We start from the raw sequence: 15,241 nt of genomic DNA, 5'->3' as shown, positions 1-15,241 counted from the left end.
CTTACACATTCAACATTCATATCATCATCAATTTTTTTTTTTTGTGATTGACTTGTAATGCTTTAACAATCTCCAACATCTGAACCTTCACTTCATCTGGTACAGACTTACATACACAAACATTGACTTGTGTACCAGCCAAATGATGTTTAACCTATAAACTCCTCCAATAAGTACTTTTGCACAGTAATTGCATTTTATTTTTCTTGTTCCTCCATCAACAAAACTCCATGCTTCCATGCTATATCAGTTCTACCTGTCATATTATTTTGAACTCTGGGAGGTGCAGATGATGAGGCCCCAACAATCGGAATTGATGAAGATATGGTGATTTTTTTTTTGAAAAGCTCTGTTTTGTAAGGAAGATGATTGGAGTACAAGGATGGAAAAGATTAGAAGAAAAGAATGATTTGTTTTGAATTTATAGAGGAAATAGACGAAGAGAAGAAACGAAATCATCATATGATTAATTGTTATAGAAGAATTAAATGAATAGGTATTGGAGTTCCAATAGTTTTGGTGGTTGGGCAGCTTCCACAATAATTGTTTTCCAGTTCTCAAAAAAATTCCAAGTCTCAAAACCCTAAAAAAGAGCACTGCCATTAGGGTAAAATGAGTCAGTTTTTGGTCCTGATCAAAACGGATCCGAAATGGGTCAAAAAGTTCCAAAACGGACCCTAAAATAAATCGTTGGGATCTTAGGATCCCACACTTTCACGATCTTCCTCTGCGCTCCTTCCATTTTCACAATCTTTATGCCAATTAAAACGGTGGTCGGTTGCCAGATCGTAAGATCATACACTTTTGGGAGTTAAAGTGCGATCCTAACAAGCATGCATTGTACTTTAAATTAAATACACCTTGTACAATATATATGATGTTTATGCACATTCATTTGTACAAAGTAAAGCGGTCATCCAAAAAACTAAACATTAAAAACACACGGGAATAAAGTGAATAAAATCTACATTAACCAAATACAAAAGAAATGGTCTACAAAGAATGTCAAAATCAAAAAATATGAAAGGCACAAATAATGCATGCTACAGGTTTGCAAATGAAATTAAACCTTCTAGTTCAATCAAAAGGTAAGAAATTCAGACATTTATACCCGATAGTCCATCACCAACAGTTCTGTATTTCTTGTAATAATAAATAAAGCTAAGAGAGGCATGTCCACAGTACAATGATGCTATCTGAGAAGTGAAAATCTATACTCACAGTCAAAGACAACGATGGCAAATGATAATTGAAAGAATAATGGAATACACATCCTTTACAAGCCTTATGATAAAATGCTGGCAAACAAATTCTTCATCATCTTGCATAATGTTTTAATTTTCTAAGCACAACTAGCTTATAGAATCTCCGGGTCCGGAAATACAATGCCAGACTGACCAAAAATGCTAGAAAAGATACACCGGCCACGATCAGAAGCGACAACATGAAACAGTGGATGCCGAAGCATGAGTTATCTTCATTGGCTTCCTTGTCATATATATATCCTACAACTCTCACAGAAAGTATATAAGACCCAAGTGGACTAGCTGCAGCAATCGCGTTGAAAATGGTACCCATGTGCTTCACCCCAAATATCTCAGAAGTGATTGTTGGCATTAAGGACCAATTTGTACCATAGCATATTCCCACCAGGACAGGACCCAAATAAAAATTTCCAGGCAAACCAGTAGCTATGATTAAATGACCAAGAATTGTAATCCCCAGAGTTACAGTCAACAACAGGGGCCGCGGCCAACCTCTTTCGTGCATGATATAATCGGATACATGGCCGCCACCAAAACGCCCGAGAAAATTCCACATACTCCACAATGACACCATATTGCTAATCTCAATAGTACTATACCCAAAAGATTCTCCTATTTGGCTCATATTATTTATCACTGTAAGCCCAGAACCCAAACCGGCTATCATGGTCACAAACAACATCCAAAACTCAATGGTACATATAGCTTGTAATATGTTCATTTCTACCTCAAGGGGCAACATATCATTTGAAGTATCTTGTACTTGCACCTCCTCTCTAGGAAGCTCTTGGTATTCTATTGTAGGGGCAGCAGTCTCAATGGACCGACCTTGTGAGAGTATCTTCAAGTCCTCCGAATGAGCTTTCGCAGCAATACCAAACGGCAATGCTAGTAGAACCATAAGGACCACAAATGTAAAAGCCCGTGCCCAGTATGGTAAGCTCACGAAGTTCTGCAGAACTATTATGAACATGAGATACACAACAATAATGACTGTGACCACGGAGAAACCATCCAAATGCTTTTTGTAATCATAATCTTGCACTTCATAGATTCTCAACAGAAACATAAACAACATGCAGATGATTGCAGGTAAGCAAGCTAGCATCAAAAGGAAGGTGGTTGGTTCACCATCAAAAAATGCATGATACAGTTGAATCAGGATAGCTCCACTAAGCCCAACAAAACCCTGAATAATAATAAGGATGAAATTTACTTCAATTTTTCAGTGTTGTTAGTGCAAATAAAAACTAAAGTTAATCGCCAATTTCTAAAATTGAAAACAATATTTGGAGTTTGGTTGGACTGACTTATTTAAGTATATCTACTTACTGTTGTCGTAAGCGCTTGTAATACTTTTTGAAAAAGCTTATGAAAACAATTTATGATATGTTCATAAGTTGTTTTTAATTTATTTCCATAAGTTCTGGCAGATAACATATGAGCATGTTTGATTGACATAATTGAGCTTATTTTCTGACATAAACATTTATTTGAGACTAAGTTGGAGAGCTTGTGAAAACAACTTATGACTGAGGAAAATTGGCTTTGCCTTTCACTATTATATTTCACATTATATATAATAGTGCCAATAGTTACATGTAATTACAATTCTTAATGACTAATTATAATTCATTATGACTAATCTTCTAATCTAGAAATGTAAATTATTCACAATAATAGCAAATATTGATTCCTAATTGAGCTCATAAGCTTTCACAAGACTATTTATCCAACCTATAAAAACAATGTATTCAGTTTGACTTTAATTTGTCTTTTGTTTAAGAACTAGCTGCGCTTATAGCTATAAGCTCTTAACTAAGCTGTTAATCCAAACACAATCTTGAATATTTAAAAATAAAAGGTAAATTGAAATTGAAAATCCTGAAGTTACCTTCATGATACCAATGATGGTGCCGCCATATTGAGGAAAATTACGCAAGCCAGTAACAACGTTGGTAGTGTTCAAGAAAGTTTGACCATTAGAAGCAAGCCAAGCGAAGAAGCACATGAGAGGAACAGGAGGCTGATTGATCAAGCCCACAACAGAAGCCCAAATGAAAAAAAAGCCCACAAAACACTGAACAGCACCAGCCGCCACAACAATCCAAGGACCACCGAGTGAACTCCATTTCGACTTAGATGCCGATGATCGGTGACCGTAAGGTGTGACAGCGGAGTAAAGGAGGCCGGCGAGAACACCGAAGTTAGCACCGATGTCTTTGAAGACGGAAACCGTGTCGAGTGTTGATTGATCATAGCCTTGTGTTGATTTGAGAATCGGAGAGTAGATACTGAAGGTGTAGGATGCACCGCAGCTGGATTGGATCCATATCGCCGCCGCAACGCCGGTCCAACGGTTTGCTAACCACTCCATGTTGTTAATTAACCAACTAACTCCGGCGCCTCCTGATACTCCTTGAAAATTGGAATTTTGATGCTATAAATACATGCATTCCTTAATTTAATTAAGTAATATTTTTTTATGGACCACTTTGTGTGGATGACCATGACAAATAAACATCTGTTAGCTTAATTAAAAGAAGGACAGATACGTAAGTACAGCTCAGACTATTCAATTTAACTTTTTTTTAATTTATTTGTATAATTTAAAAATTTAGCAAATCATCAAATTGATAAGGATTCGGAGTCACCGATTATTTTTGTTTTATTTATACAATTTAAAAATTTAACTAATCATCAAATTGATAAGGATAGTGAGTTATTGGTTTTTATTTTATTTTATTTATATAATTTAAAAATTTATCGATCATCAAATTGATAAGGATAGTGAGTGACTGAATCATTGGTCAAATTACTGAATTATTAATCAAACTATATGATTAAATTAGATAAAATCAAATAATTTAGTTGAATAAACTGATCTTTATAATAAAATTATATAACTATTAAATCGATTGAACTCGATACCGATCTCTAAAAATTAAAACACCTACAAAATTTAAAATTTTAAAATATCATAATTTTATAATTTCATTCTTTAAATTCAAATATTAAAGATACTCATCACGTACAATAAAATACAAATTTAAATAAATTTTAAACAAGACTAATTGCAACAAAGTGAATAATAAAGTATTTGGTGATATCTAATAAATTTAATTCAAAATAAAAAAAAAATCAAATAAGTTTTGAACAAAATTTATTTATATTTTAATTAAATATTTTTTTAAAAAAAGACTATAAAAATGGTGTGTTTTGTCTGAAAAATAAAAATAAAAAATAAGTATTTAATCCGTCAATTTTTTAAAATCGTCGATTCTGCAGTTTTTATCGATTCTAGCTGATTCTCGTTGGGCTAATAACTTACGCAGTCTAGCAATTAGACCAGATCATTGACCTCTCCAGTTTCTTGTTCAATCGGTTCGACCAATTAGTTCTGTTAGATTTTTAAAACACTAGTTTGGATAGATTAAATTTTATTTGTTTTTTTAAATTTGTTGAATTATTTAATGAAATTTAAATTAATTGTTGAACAAATTTTAAAATAGAGAACAATTTAAAAATGGAAAAATATCAATTTGTAGAATTTAAAATAATTATAAAATCAAGTTTTAGATCCACGCGTGAACAAATGAACACATTTCATATTTTTAATTTGGCTTAATGCATCATTTTTTATCCCTTAACTTTATTTCAAGTTTCTGTTTAGTAACTTATTGAATAAACACTCGTTTTAAGACCCTTAAGTATACTCCTGTTAGCTACTCTGATCATGTATGTTAAATTTTGTGAACTTCCGTTAGCCAGTGCATGTGTGGCACTCTAGGTGGCGTTTATTAAATGGCATGGGATTATTATATTACATTTTGATTTAAGTTTGTAAAATTAAAACAAATGTAAGTTGAAACGTTTCAACTTCATTCACTCATTTTCACTTCACCCATTTTAACTTTACTCACTCAGTGTCATCAGAAACCATAGAACACACATTTGGACGTGAAACACATTTCATTTGCACTTCGTTGGTTCATTTTTACTTCTCCCTTTTTCATTACCGTAGAAGATGAAGCTTCATTCATCATCAATCGTAAGTACTTCTCATTTAGGTTACTTCATCCATCATGCATGCATTAATACTTCATCCATCGTAAGTACTTCTAACCATGTCGTTACTGCTACTTCTCATTCAGGTAGCTTGCTTAGGTCATCGAAGTTTGTTTATCCAGAATATAGAGTGGAAGAAGAACTTCATCCACCTACAATCATAAGGTACGATTTATTAATAAAAATGATTTCTTTTTAGGTTTTATCAGCTTCTTTAGTGCTATTTCTCATTTAGGTTGTTTGTTTAGGTCATGGATAGTCATTTTCAGTGCATTGTGCATCATGTGGGTGAATTTGTTGAGTTCACAAAATTAGGTTATAAAGGGTTAGAGGAAAGAATGAGAGTGATATGTAAGAAAGGATGTCCATGAGAGGCATATTATGCAAGAATCAAAGATGAAGATACATGGCAGCTCAGAAAGATTATTGACAACCATACATGTAGTAGAGATTTTAAGGTCAATTTCCTCACATCCAAATGGCTTAGTAGTAAGATACAAAACAACGTGAGGGAGAATCCTAGTTTAAAACTGTCTGATATCATGGAGAAGACCTAGCAAAAATGGAATGTGGGGATTAACAAAAATCTTGCATACAGGGCAAAGACAATGTCTATTGATATTATTGGTGGGTCTTTTAGGGAGCAGTATAAAAGAATTCATAAATATACATATGAATTGTTGAGGTCAAATCCTGGTTCAACAGTGAAGGTTACAAGTCAACTATTTCAAGGTGGAGAGGACAACATTGAGCATCCTGAGAGGTTTGAATGGTTGCTTCTTAAAAGGGTATTATGGGAGAAAATATAGTATGTTGATTTACAACCACCGCCAATCAAAAGACAACCAGGAAGGACAAAGAAGAAGATTATGGATGCATCAGAGAATATAATGGATGAGACACAACTAAAGTGAGCTAACTTTGGAATCAAGTGCAGCAGGTGCCACACGATAGGGCACAACAAAGCTACTTACAAGTTGCATGTACCAACCCAGACAACTCATCCTGAAGCAAGCCAGTTTGTACTAACTCAAACAACCCAACATGAAGCAAGACAGTATTCACCAACTTAGACAATCCATCCTGAAGCAAGCATGTCTGCACCACCTCAGACAACCCAACCTGAAGCAACTATATTGTGATCTACATATGCTTTTTGAAATTTATGAATTAAGACAAATTGTCTGTGTAACTTAGGCTTTTTCTACTAGTGTCAATGAACACTAAATTTGATTTCTTGTATTAGTGTCAATGAACATAATATTTGGTCTTTTGTATTTGTGTTAATGAACACATATGTAACAATGATCTTAATTCTGATTATGATAATGCAAATAATATTTTGTTATTTCCTTAAATTGTCTTTTGATTATGTTTGCTTTAAGATGAACATCGTCCTGGTTCTGATAAATAACATGCAACATGAATAATGTATTTGCAGTTTGGTTAGAGCATCAAACCTAATCGTATAGATTTCAACATAGTCCCTTAATATTACATACCCCATTTTAGTCCTTTGTCTGTAATATTGCATACCACTTTTTATATACAGAACACCTTTGTTATAGCAGAAATGATAAAACACAGTTATTGCGCAATCACTTCAATTTGAAATAATGGATTTTGCTACTTACTCACTGAAATATTACAGACCAAATTTCATTTAACCAACATCGAAATTACATAGTTTCATAACATCAAATTACATATTGTTTTGAGAATAATCTTATTTGAAATACATGGTTAAAAACACTAAATTAAAGCCTAAACTAATAATGTCAAATAACATTGCAATTTTCAACATTCCTCTTGTGCTCAAAACCTCATTCTTCAACTTGAATATTTTCTTCCTTTGCCTTTCAATCTTCAAATCCCTTCCATCAACAACTTCATCTTCTACCCACTTGAAAAAATTGCATATCTTCTCCATTTGATTTTTGTAATACCTACAACCCCAAAACTTTTTCCCAACATTCACATTGTTCAAATCTAAAACAGTACGAATAATACACTCTTCTTGGCACCAACGATCCCTCCTCTTATTTTTTATGACCACAAATCCAAATGACCCATGACTTTAGTTGTTTGATTTTGAATAGGTGCTGGAATTCATTGACATCTTAGCATAAATTATGAATATGATGGTTTGAATGAAGATGATTCTTGAAGATATTTCAAAGAAGAAGGTTGAAGGAAGAAGATAAATAATTGCCCTAGATTTAAAACGAGCGACAATGTTAAAATGAATAACTATGGGCTTACAACGATAATATAATCCATTGTTGAGTCATTAATGAAAAATAAATCCTTGTTGACATGTCACATCCATCCTAGTTAACGTCTTTCAGTCAATTTAACGGAAGAGATTAAGTTGGCTAACGAGACCATTATTAAGGGATCAAGTTGTAACGTTTATTAAATAAGAGATTAAACCAAAATCTGAAATTAAGTTAAGGGACTTCAGCACTAAATAAGTCTTTTAATTTTTAGATATGTTTTAATTGGAATAAATATATTTTTAATCTTATATTTTTATTTTATTTTTACATCTGCCACTTCTAATAATTTGGCATAACTGATGACATATAGTGTGGTTGGTTCAGAGGTACCTGGTACTGGACTCGGTAGGGAGAACTACGGTTCGATCCCCCACAACCTTCAAATGGGATATATAAAAGGGTACCACACTAGTGTACTAGACCCCGTGCTAAGAAAAGGATCAAAGTCACTAACCGGCTACTTCACCAAGTACGTGTGAAGGCAAAGTGCTAAGAAAAGGATCAAAGTCACTAACCGGCTACTTCACCAAGTACGTGTGAAGGCAAAGGGCTTAATGTGATTGCGCTAGAATGAAACCGGGTGAAATAGGAACGAGAAGCACTAGGTTGAGCTATAATAGCATGCTTCGAACTGACTTGTACAAAGGAGAGATCTACTTTAATGCTTATTGCCTATGTCGTCACTGTATCTTTACATTGTATATTTGCATTTTACTTGAGTATCTACTTTAGTGTTTTACTTGAGTATCTGTCATCTTAACAAAGTACCTATCCACCACGTACGAATTGGAAATGTATTCGCGTTTAACTAGTGTTTTCAGATTTTATTTGCTTGAGAACAAGCAAAGATTCAAGTTTAGGGGAGTTTGATAACGCGAAAATACATTGTATATTTGCCTTGATTTACACTCAAAAATCGTAACACTTTCATTTATATTCCGATTATTCCGCAAGTGTTCGAGTTATTTTTGCAGGTATTTCAATCCCCATGCTTAAATGAGCAAAGTATAGAAAAGGAAGGAAAAGAAGAAGAAACAGAAGAGAAAGCAGTAGAAAACAGAGAATACAAACTTTGTGGATGTGATGACCGTCACAAAGCATGTCACGACCGGCACGCCCAGCCTGTGACGGCCGTCACAGGCCCATCACGAACATCACACGGCCAAAAATCAGCGCCTTGAAACAGTCAACAGAAGTGATCCAACAGGCCTAAATTCTCACTGGTCAGCCACTTGCCCGTGATTTCCTCACTCAACCAAGTCATCCTTGTTTCTCTCAACTGCCAAGACCTAATGGGGGATATAAAAAGACGGAAGTTGGAAACCTACGGGGACGCTTAATTTTTCTCTTGGAAGTCAACTTTGAAGACCTTTTTCTCTCTGCATTTTTTCACAGCAATTCTATTTTGTCTTTTACTTTTCTTCAGCAACATTAATTTTATTTTACCGTTCAGAGCTTTGATTTTCTCCTTTTCCTTTCCGCCTTTCATTTAGCCAAAATAGTAGTTTCCTACACTGGGAAACTACTACAATTTATTTAATTTAGTTTAAGCCATTATTTCGAAGAGGCAGAATCCTACCGACCTGTGGAGGACTGCTAAAGTACTTCAAGATTCGGCGTATTCTATTAACCCAATTTCCAGGTTTTTATTCAATTGTTATTGCTTTATTATTATTATTATTATTATTATTATTATTATTATTATTATTATCATGTTTGCTTTATTGTTGATCTATTTATGTTCGTCTGTGTTTGCGTTGTTTAACATGTCCGGCTAAACTACCGATATCGGTATGTAACAATTTAATTAGACGGGATTTAATAATAATCTGTGTAAAACTTCTTTCCTCAAACAATCTTTTTGGCTCTGGTTTTTAATTTAAATTTAATTAACTTTGTCACAAGAGTGAGAAACTATTTAATATGATTTTTCCACGAGAGTGGGGAATTAACTAAGGTGAGAACCAACAATCGCGAGAGCGTGAGGGTCGAACTAGATAGTAAAAACTAGGCCTTGATTTTAAAAACAGCGAGAGCACTTTAAAAGCAATTAGAACTTATTTATTTTCAAAAAGTATTTTTAACTTCAAATGGGACAGCGAGAGCGTACATTCTGACTTAAAGGTATAGTCCGAATCAACAATCACGAGAGTGTGAGATAAAGCCTTTTAAATAAGTATTTTCTACTGAAAGATATTTGGTACTTAAATTATACACCGTTGACTTATCGAATCCCTGACGATTAATGTGTTGCATACTGATATCCTTCTATTAATATTTTCTTAAAACTTAACTTCCCTTAGATTTAATTTTCTTCAACCAAACTTCTAAAAATCATTCCCTTAGCTAAACATAGTAACGTCGGTAGCATTAGTTTGACCATCGGTCCCTGGGGTTCGATATCTTTTAAAACTAAAACGACGGGACTATGCACTTGCAGTCAAGTACCCGATAGACTATATTCTATATACAGTCACGAGACGTATCAGACGACTTGCATCTGCCACACATTGACACTCTGGTAGACAACACTGCAAATTTTGATGTCTTATTCTTCATGGATGGATTCTCGGGTTATAATTAGATCAGGATGGCTCCATAAGATATGGAAAAGACCATGTTCATTACCCCTTGGGGAATATTCTACTATAAAGTCATGCCCTTCGGTCTCAAGAATGCAAGGGCAACTTACTAGAGAGTGATGGTCACCCTTTTCCAGGATACGATGCACAAGGAAATTGAAGTTTATGTCAATGATATGATTTCTAAATCTCAAAGTGAATAGGATCACATAAACCACTTTCATAAGTTATTTGAGCATCTCAGAAAATTCCAACTATGATTGAATCCTGCTAAATGCACTTGTGGTGTTCGATCGGGAAAGTTTCTTGGCTTCGTTGTTAGTCAGCGACGATTGAGGTAGATCCCGATAAGGTCAGAGCAATACAAAGCATGCCTGCTCCACGTGCCGAGAAAGAAGTCAGAGGATTCCTCGAACGATTGAACTATATCTCTAGGTTTATGGCCCATATGACCACTACGTGTAAGCCTATATTCAAGTTGCTTCGAAAGGATCAAGCAATTGAATGGAACTTTGACTGCCAAAAATATTTTGAGAAGATTAGAGATTATCTGCAAGAGCCTCCTATTCTGATTCCTCATGCTCAGGGGAAACCACTCTTTATGTATCTGACTATGCTTGAAGAGTCAATGAGATGCGTGTTAGGGAAACATGATGAAACCGGCCGAAAAGAACATGTCATTTACTACCTGAGCAAGAAATTTACCGATTGTGAAACCCGATATTCACTCTTGGAGAAAACTTGTTGTGCTTTAGCATTGATCACTCATCGTCTAAGACAATACACGATTTATCATACTACTTTGCTGATTTCAAAAATGGACCCAATAAAGTATATATTTGAGAAGCCTGCCTTAACTGGAAGACTCACTGGTTGGTATATGCTACTATCTGAATATGACATCCAATATGTATCTCAAAAAGCTATTAAAGGAAGTGTCTTGTCTAATTACCTTGCACACTAGCCCGTCGAAGACTACCAGCTGTTGAAATTTGACTTCCCTGACGAAGACATTATGGCGATAAAAGATGTGAAATCCCAGGACCTGATGAAGGACATGCACCAGGATCTCGATGGAAGCTCATTTTCGATGGTTCCTCTTTTACATGGGCGATGGCATGGGAGTTGTTCCGATGAATCCAAATGGTGGTTATACTCCTTTTATGAAAAGGTTGTGCTTTGATTGCACGAACAACATAGCAGAATATGAGGCGTGCATCCTGGGCATTGAAGCCGCAATTAACCTTTGAATCAAAATCCTTGAAGTATGTGGAGACTCGGCCTTGGTGATCTACCAAGTCAAAGGCGAACGGGAAACCTGTGATACCAAGTTGATCCCGTATCATGCTTATGTCATGGAGTTGATAAAATACTTTAACGAAATCACCTTCCGTCATATCCCAAGGACTGAAAATCAAGTAGTTGACACTCTGGCTATGTTAGCTTCAATGTACTAAGTTAGATTCCGTAATGAAGTACCTATAATCCATAAGTTGAGCTTGTCTACTGTCAATCAATTGAAGATGAGGTTGATGGTAAACCTTGGTTTCATGACATCAAATGCTATTTGCAAAATCAAGAGTACCCAACATATGTAACAACCTTGACAAGAAAACTTTGAGGAAATTAGCATCCAAGTTCTTCTTGAGCAATGATGTACTTTGCAAGAGAAACCACGACTTGGTTCTGCTCAGATGCGTGGATAGACACTAAGCGGACCTTTTGATCAAAGAGATTCATGAGGGATCCTTTGGAACCCATGCTAATGGGCACGCCATGGAAAAAAAGGATTTTAAGGGCTGATTATTATTGGTTAACCATGGAGTCTGACTGCTTCAATTATGCTAGAAAATGTCACAAATTCCAAATCTATGTTGATAAGGTGCATGTGTCGCCAACGCTGCTAAATGTCTTGACATTGCTTTGGCCTTTCTCAATTTGGGGCATTGATATGATTGGCACCATGGATCCTAAAGCTTCCAACGATCACCACTTTATCATGGTCGCCATCGATTACTTTACCAAGTGGGTAGAAGTTGCCTCTTATGCTAATGTGATGAGATAAGTGGTCGCATGTTTCCTCAAGAAGGAGATTGTCTGCCACTATGGAGTTCCAAGTTGAATCATCACATACAATGGAACGAATCTGAACAATAAGACAATCAAAGAGTTATATGAAAGCTTCAATATTGAGCACCATAACTCTTCACCATATCATCTGAAGATGAACGGCGTTGTTGAAGCCGCTAATAAATACATCAAGAAGATCCTGCAGAAAATGGTGAAAACCTACAAGGATTAGCACGAAATGCTACCCTTCGCACTACATGGATACCAAACCTCAGTCCACACTTCAACATGGACAACCTCGTTCCCTTTAGTATATGGGATGGAAGTAGTTCTCCCAATCGAGGTGGAGATACCTTTAATGAGAATCTTGATGGAAACCAAGCTAGAAGAGGCTGAATGGATCCAAAACATATTTGACCACTTAAACCTCATTGATGAGAAACGAATGACCTCTCTATGTCATGGACAGTTGTACCATAAGCAGCTCAAGAGGGCATTTAACAAGAAAGTCTGTCTTCGAGAATTCAGATAAGGAGATTTTGTGCTCAAGAAGATCTTGTCAATACACAAGAACTTACGTGGGAAGTGAAATTCCAATTATGAAGACCCATATATTATAAAAGAAAACTTTTTATGTAAGGAGATTCAATTAGAACAAATACACCAAACTATTAAATTGACAAACAACAAATATAAACGGGGTAATTCTCTATTATCTATGTAGACTAGATATCAATTATGATAGTACTAGCATAGCATAGCATATACATTAATTATTCTTTATGTAATTGAATACATCTAATTAACAAACTTCCGACACAAGGGAGAAATCATGTGTGCGATGGTGCATCAACATTATCCAATAAAACCAAACAAGCAAAGTACAATAATTCATGATTTAAAAAGCAATATGAATCTTCACCATGTCATATATAAAGCTTATCCATGTCATAAATAACTACTATGTCTATTTCTTCTAGGAACAGAAACAGAAAGCTTCAAAAAAAAGTATACACTTATTATGCTCACCATATCTAATTCAATTGTCATTTCATGACATCAAATTAAAGTAGATCAAAGATCTTATGATCAAAACATGCAAATTTTCAACAATTAAACATAGTAGCCAGTGATAGTGAATCCTCTTCCCACAATCTCACCCCCACAAAACCATGCAAAACATTCAAGTCCAAACAAAGCAGCATAGCTAGCACTCTCCAAGTTCAGATCCTGCTTGTTCTTCATTATGTTCTTAGCATAGTCCAATTCCTTCCTCAATACATTGTAACGATGAGGAATACTACAACAACAACAACAAAAAACAAACATTAAGTTCAATACTTGAAAGAAAAACACATAATCGCAATTCGCAATATAAACAATAAGGATTTAATTCATATACATGGTACCTGGCGAGTCGAGTATACAACAATTGTTTGGCCAATGACTGACACTTTTCGACCGTAGGTGGTTCTTGGATATAGTGTTTGTTCTGCTCCATTAACAGCTTGTAATATGAACTTCCATGGTTTGACACTGCTGCTGATGCTTGAGCTACCTTTGATTGCATCTGAGGAATCCTTGATGCCATTGATTTTTTCCTATACAAAAGTATCAAGATATATTAGCAAAGTGAAATATTTATTGACATTTTTATTGAAGTCTCATAATTCACACACAAAAAAAATTCATGTACAAGTACACATATCTGAAACTCAATATATTTTACGGAATATATTTTTTTTAATAAAAAATAAATGAACGAAAGACAAACCGACGATAAGTTATCCTTGAAGAGCTCAATCATGGTCTTAGACCGCCCACCATCAACTCCGGCCATCTATATCTTGATCCACTTCAGATCGGATTATTAAATTTAGTTTGATGTATTTTTATTCTATACATACTAATTTGGACAAAACGTATCGATTTTTGCTATAAAAACCACAGTTTACAATTTATTAAGACATGGATCTTCATGGTTTAAACACAAAAAGAGTAAATTACGTGAAAAAAGAGTATGAACATATTAAGAATGATGAAACAGCAGATTTGGTTTTTCAGTACCTGAATGTTGATGAATGCAATTTGCAGGAAATGGGTGGATCTTGTCTCCACTGGATGTGCTAGACTTGAATTACCGTTTGTAACGCTGGTTTGTTAGACACAAGTTACATGGATGGATGTGTTAAGAAAAAGTCGTATGAATTTAAATGAAAAATTACTAAATAAACCAACAATGAAATTGTGTTGGTAGGATATTTTTTTTTATTTGGACAAAAATTGAACCAGATGTTAATTGATTTGGAGAATGGGTTTTCAAAATTCTACCGCGAATTCATATATAATTTATGTCACTGTTATCATAAAAATTAATATAATATATTTAACTTCAAAAAAGAAAGAAAAAAAATATTATTTATGACATTCACAACTTATATGGGAAAAAAAATAGAAACTTTATACTATTATAACAAATTAATTTAGTATTTTTGCAAATTTGTTATTAATCTTTGATCAATCCAATTCAAACCAATTACTTATTTGTAGTTTGGTTCAATTTGGATTTTATTGCAAAAATATGTATATTAAATCTAAATCAATATATTTTTAATCAATTTTGACATCAAACTCTCTTAGAATTGAACCAAATTGCCTCTGGAATACCCTTACAAGTAAATAAAGCATCTAACATAAAAATAGTTAAAACAAATATATAATTTAAAAAAAAAATAGATAGAGTTACTCATAAAATAAATTATCTCCTCTCATATTTTAACAACTTAATAAATAGTTATATATATATATATATATATATATATTATATATATATATATATATATATATATATATATATATATATATATATATATATATATATATATATATATATATGATATAAAATTAAATGGCATCAAGTAATTAATTGGAGATACATTACTCAACTTTTAAAGATAGGTAAAAAATTTAGCACCAT

General features: G+C 34.1%; 2 protein-coding genes across 2 annotated transcripts; both read right to left on the bottom strand.

Moving 5' to 3' along the window:
* Nucleotides 1-1,122: 1,122 nt before the first annotated feature.
* On the bottom strand, nucleotides 1,123-3,789 carry LOC127087395 (protein NUCLEAR FUSION DEFECTIVE 4). The gene is made up of 2 exons (XM_051028279.1): nucleotides 3,160-3,789; nucleotides 1,123-2,454 (listed from the first exon to the last, which is right to left on the bottom strand). Exons 1-2 carry the CDS (start codon nucleotides 3,640-3,642, stop codon nucleotides 1,318-1,320), a joined length of 1,620 nt encoding a protein of 539 aa, XP_050884236.1. The 5' UTR covers nucleotides 3,643-3,789; the 3' UTR covers nucleotides 1,123-1,317.
* Nucleotides 3,790-13,299: 9,510 nt separating this feature from the next.
* LOC127087394 (uncharacterized) lies at nucleotides 13,300-14,479 on the bottom strand. The gene is made up of 3 exons (XM_051028278.1): nucleotides 14,332-14,479; nucleotides 13,674-13,865; nucleotides 13,300-13,564 (listed from the first exon to the last, which is right to left on the bottom strand). The coding sequence occupies exons 2-3, from the start codon at nucleotides 13,853-13,855 to the stop codon at nucleotides 13,378-13,380; spliced, it is 369 nt and encodes a 122-aa protein (XP_050884235.1). The 5' UTR covers nucleotides 13,856-13,865; nucleotides 14,332-14,479; the 3' UTR covers nucleotides 13,300-13,377.
* Between the last annotated feature and the right edge of the window lie 762 nt (nucleotides 14,480-15,241).

The sequence above is a fragment of the Lathyrus oleraceus genome, chromosome 5 (assembly GCF_024323335.1).
Source record: "Lathyrus oleraceus cultivar Zhongwan6 chromosome 5, CAAS_Psat_ZW6_1.0, whole genome shotgun sequence".
NCBI classification, from domain to species: Eukaryota; Viridiplantae; Streptophyta; class Magnoliopsida; order Fabales; family Fabaceae; genus Lathyrus; species Lathyrus oleraceus.
This window is presented reverse-complemented; position numbering and strand designations above follow the sequence as displayed.

What these genes read in the sequence shown, in the direction of transcription:
- LOC127087395 (XM_051028279.1), bottom strand. Translation starts at nt 3,642, where the DNA reads ATGGAGTGGTTAGCAAACCGTTGGACCGGCGTTGCGGCGGCGATATGG. An exon ending in CCATCATTGGTATCATGAAG is followed by an intron (nt 2,455 to 3,159) that starts GTAACTTCAGGA and finishes ATTATTATTCAG; the next exon opens with GGTTTTGTTGGGCTTAGTGG.
- LOC127087394 (XM_051028278.1), bottom strand. Translation starts at nt 13,855, where the DNA reads ATGGCATCAAGGATTCCTCAGATGCAATCAAAGGTAGCTCAAGCATCA. An exon ending in TTGTATACTCGACTCGCCAG is followed by an intron (nt 13,565 to 13,673) that starts GTACCATGTATA and finishes TTGTTGTTGTAG; the next exon opens with TATTCCTCATCGTTACAATG.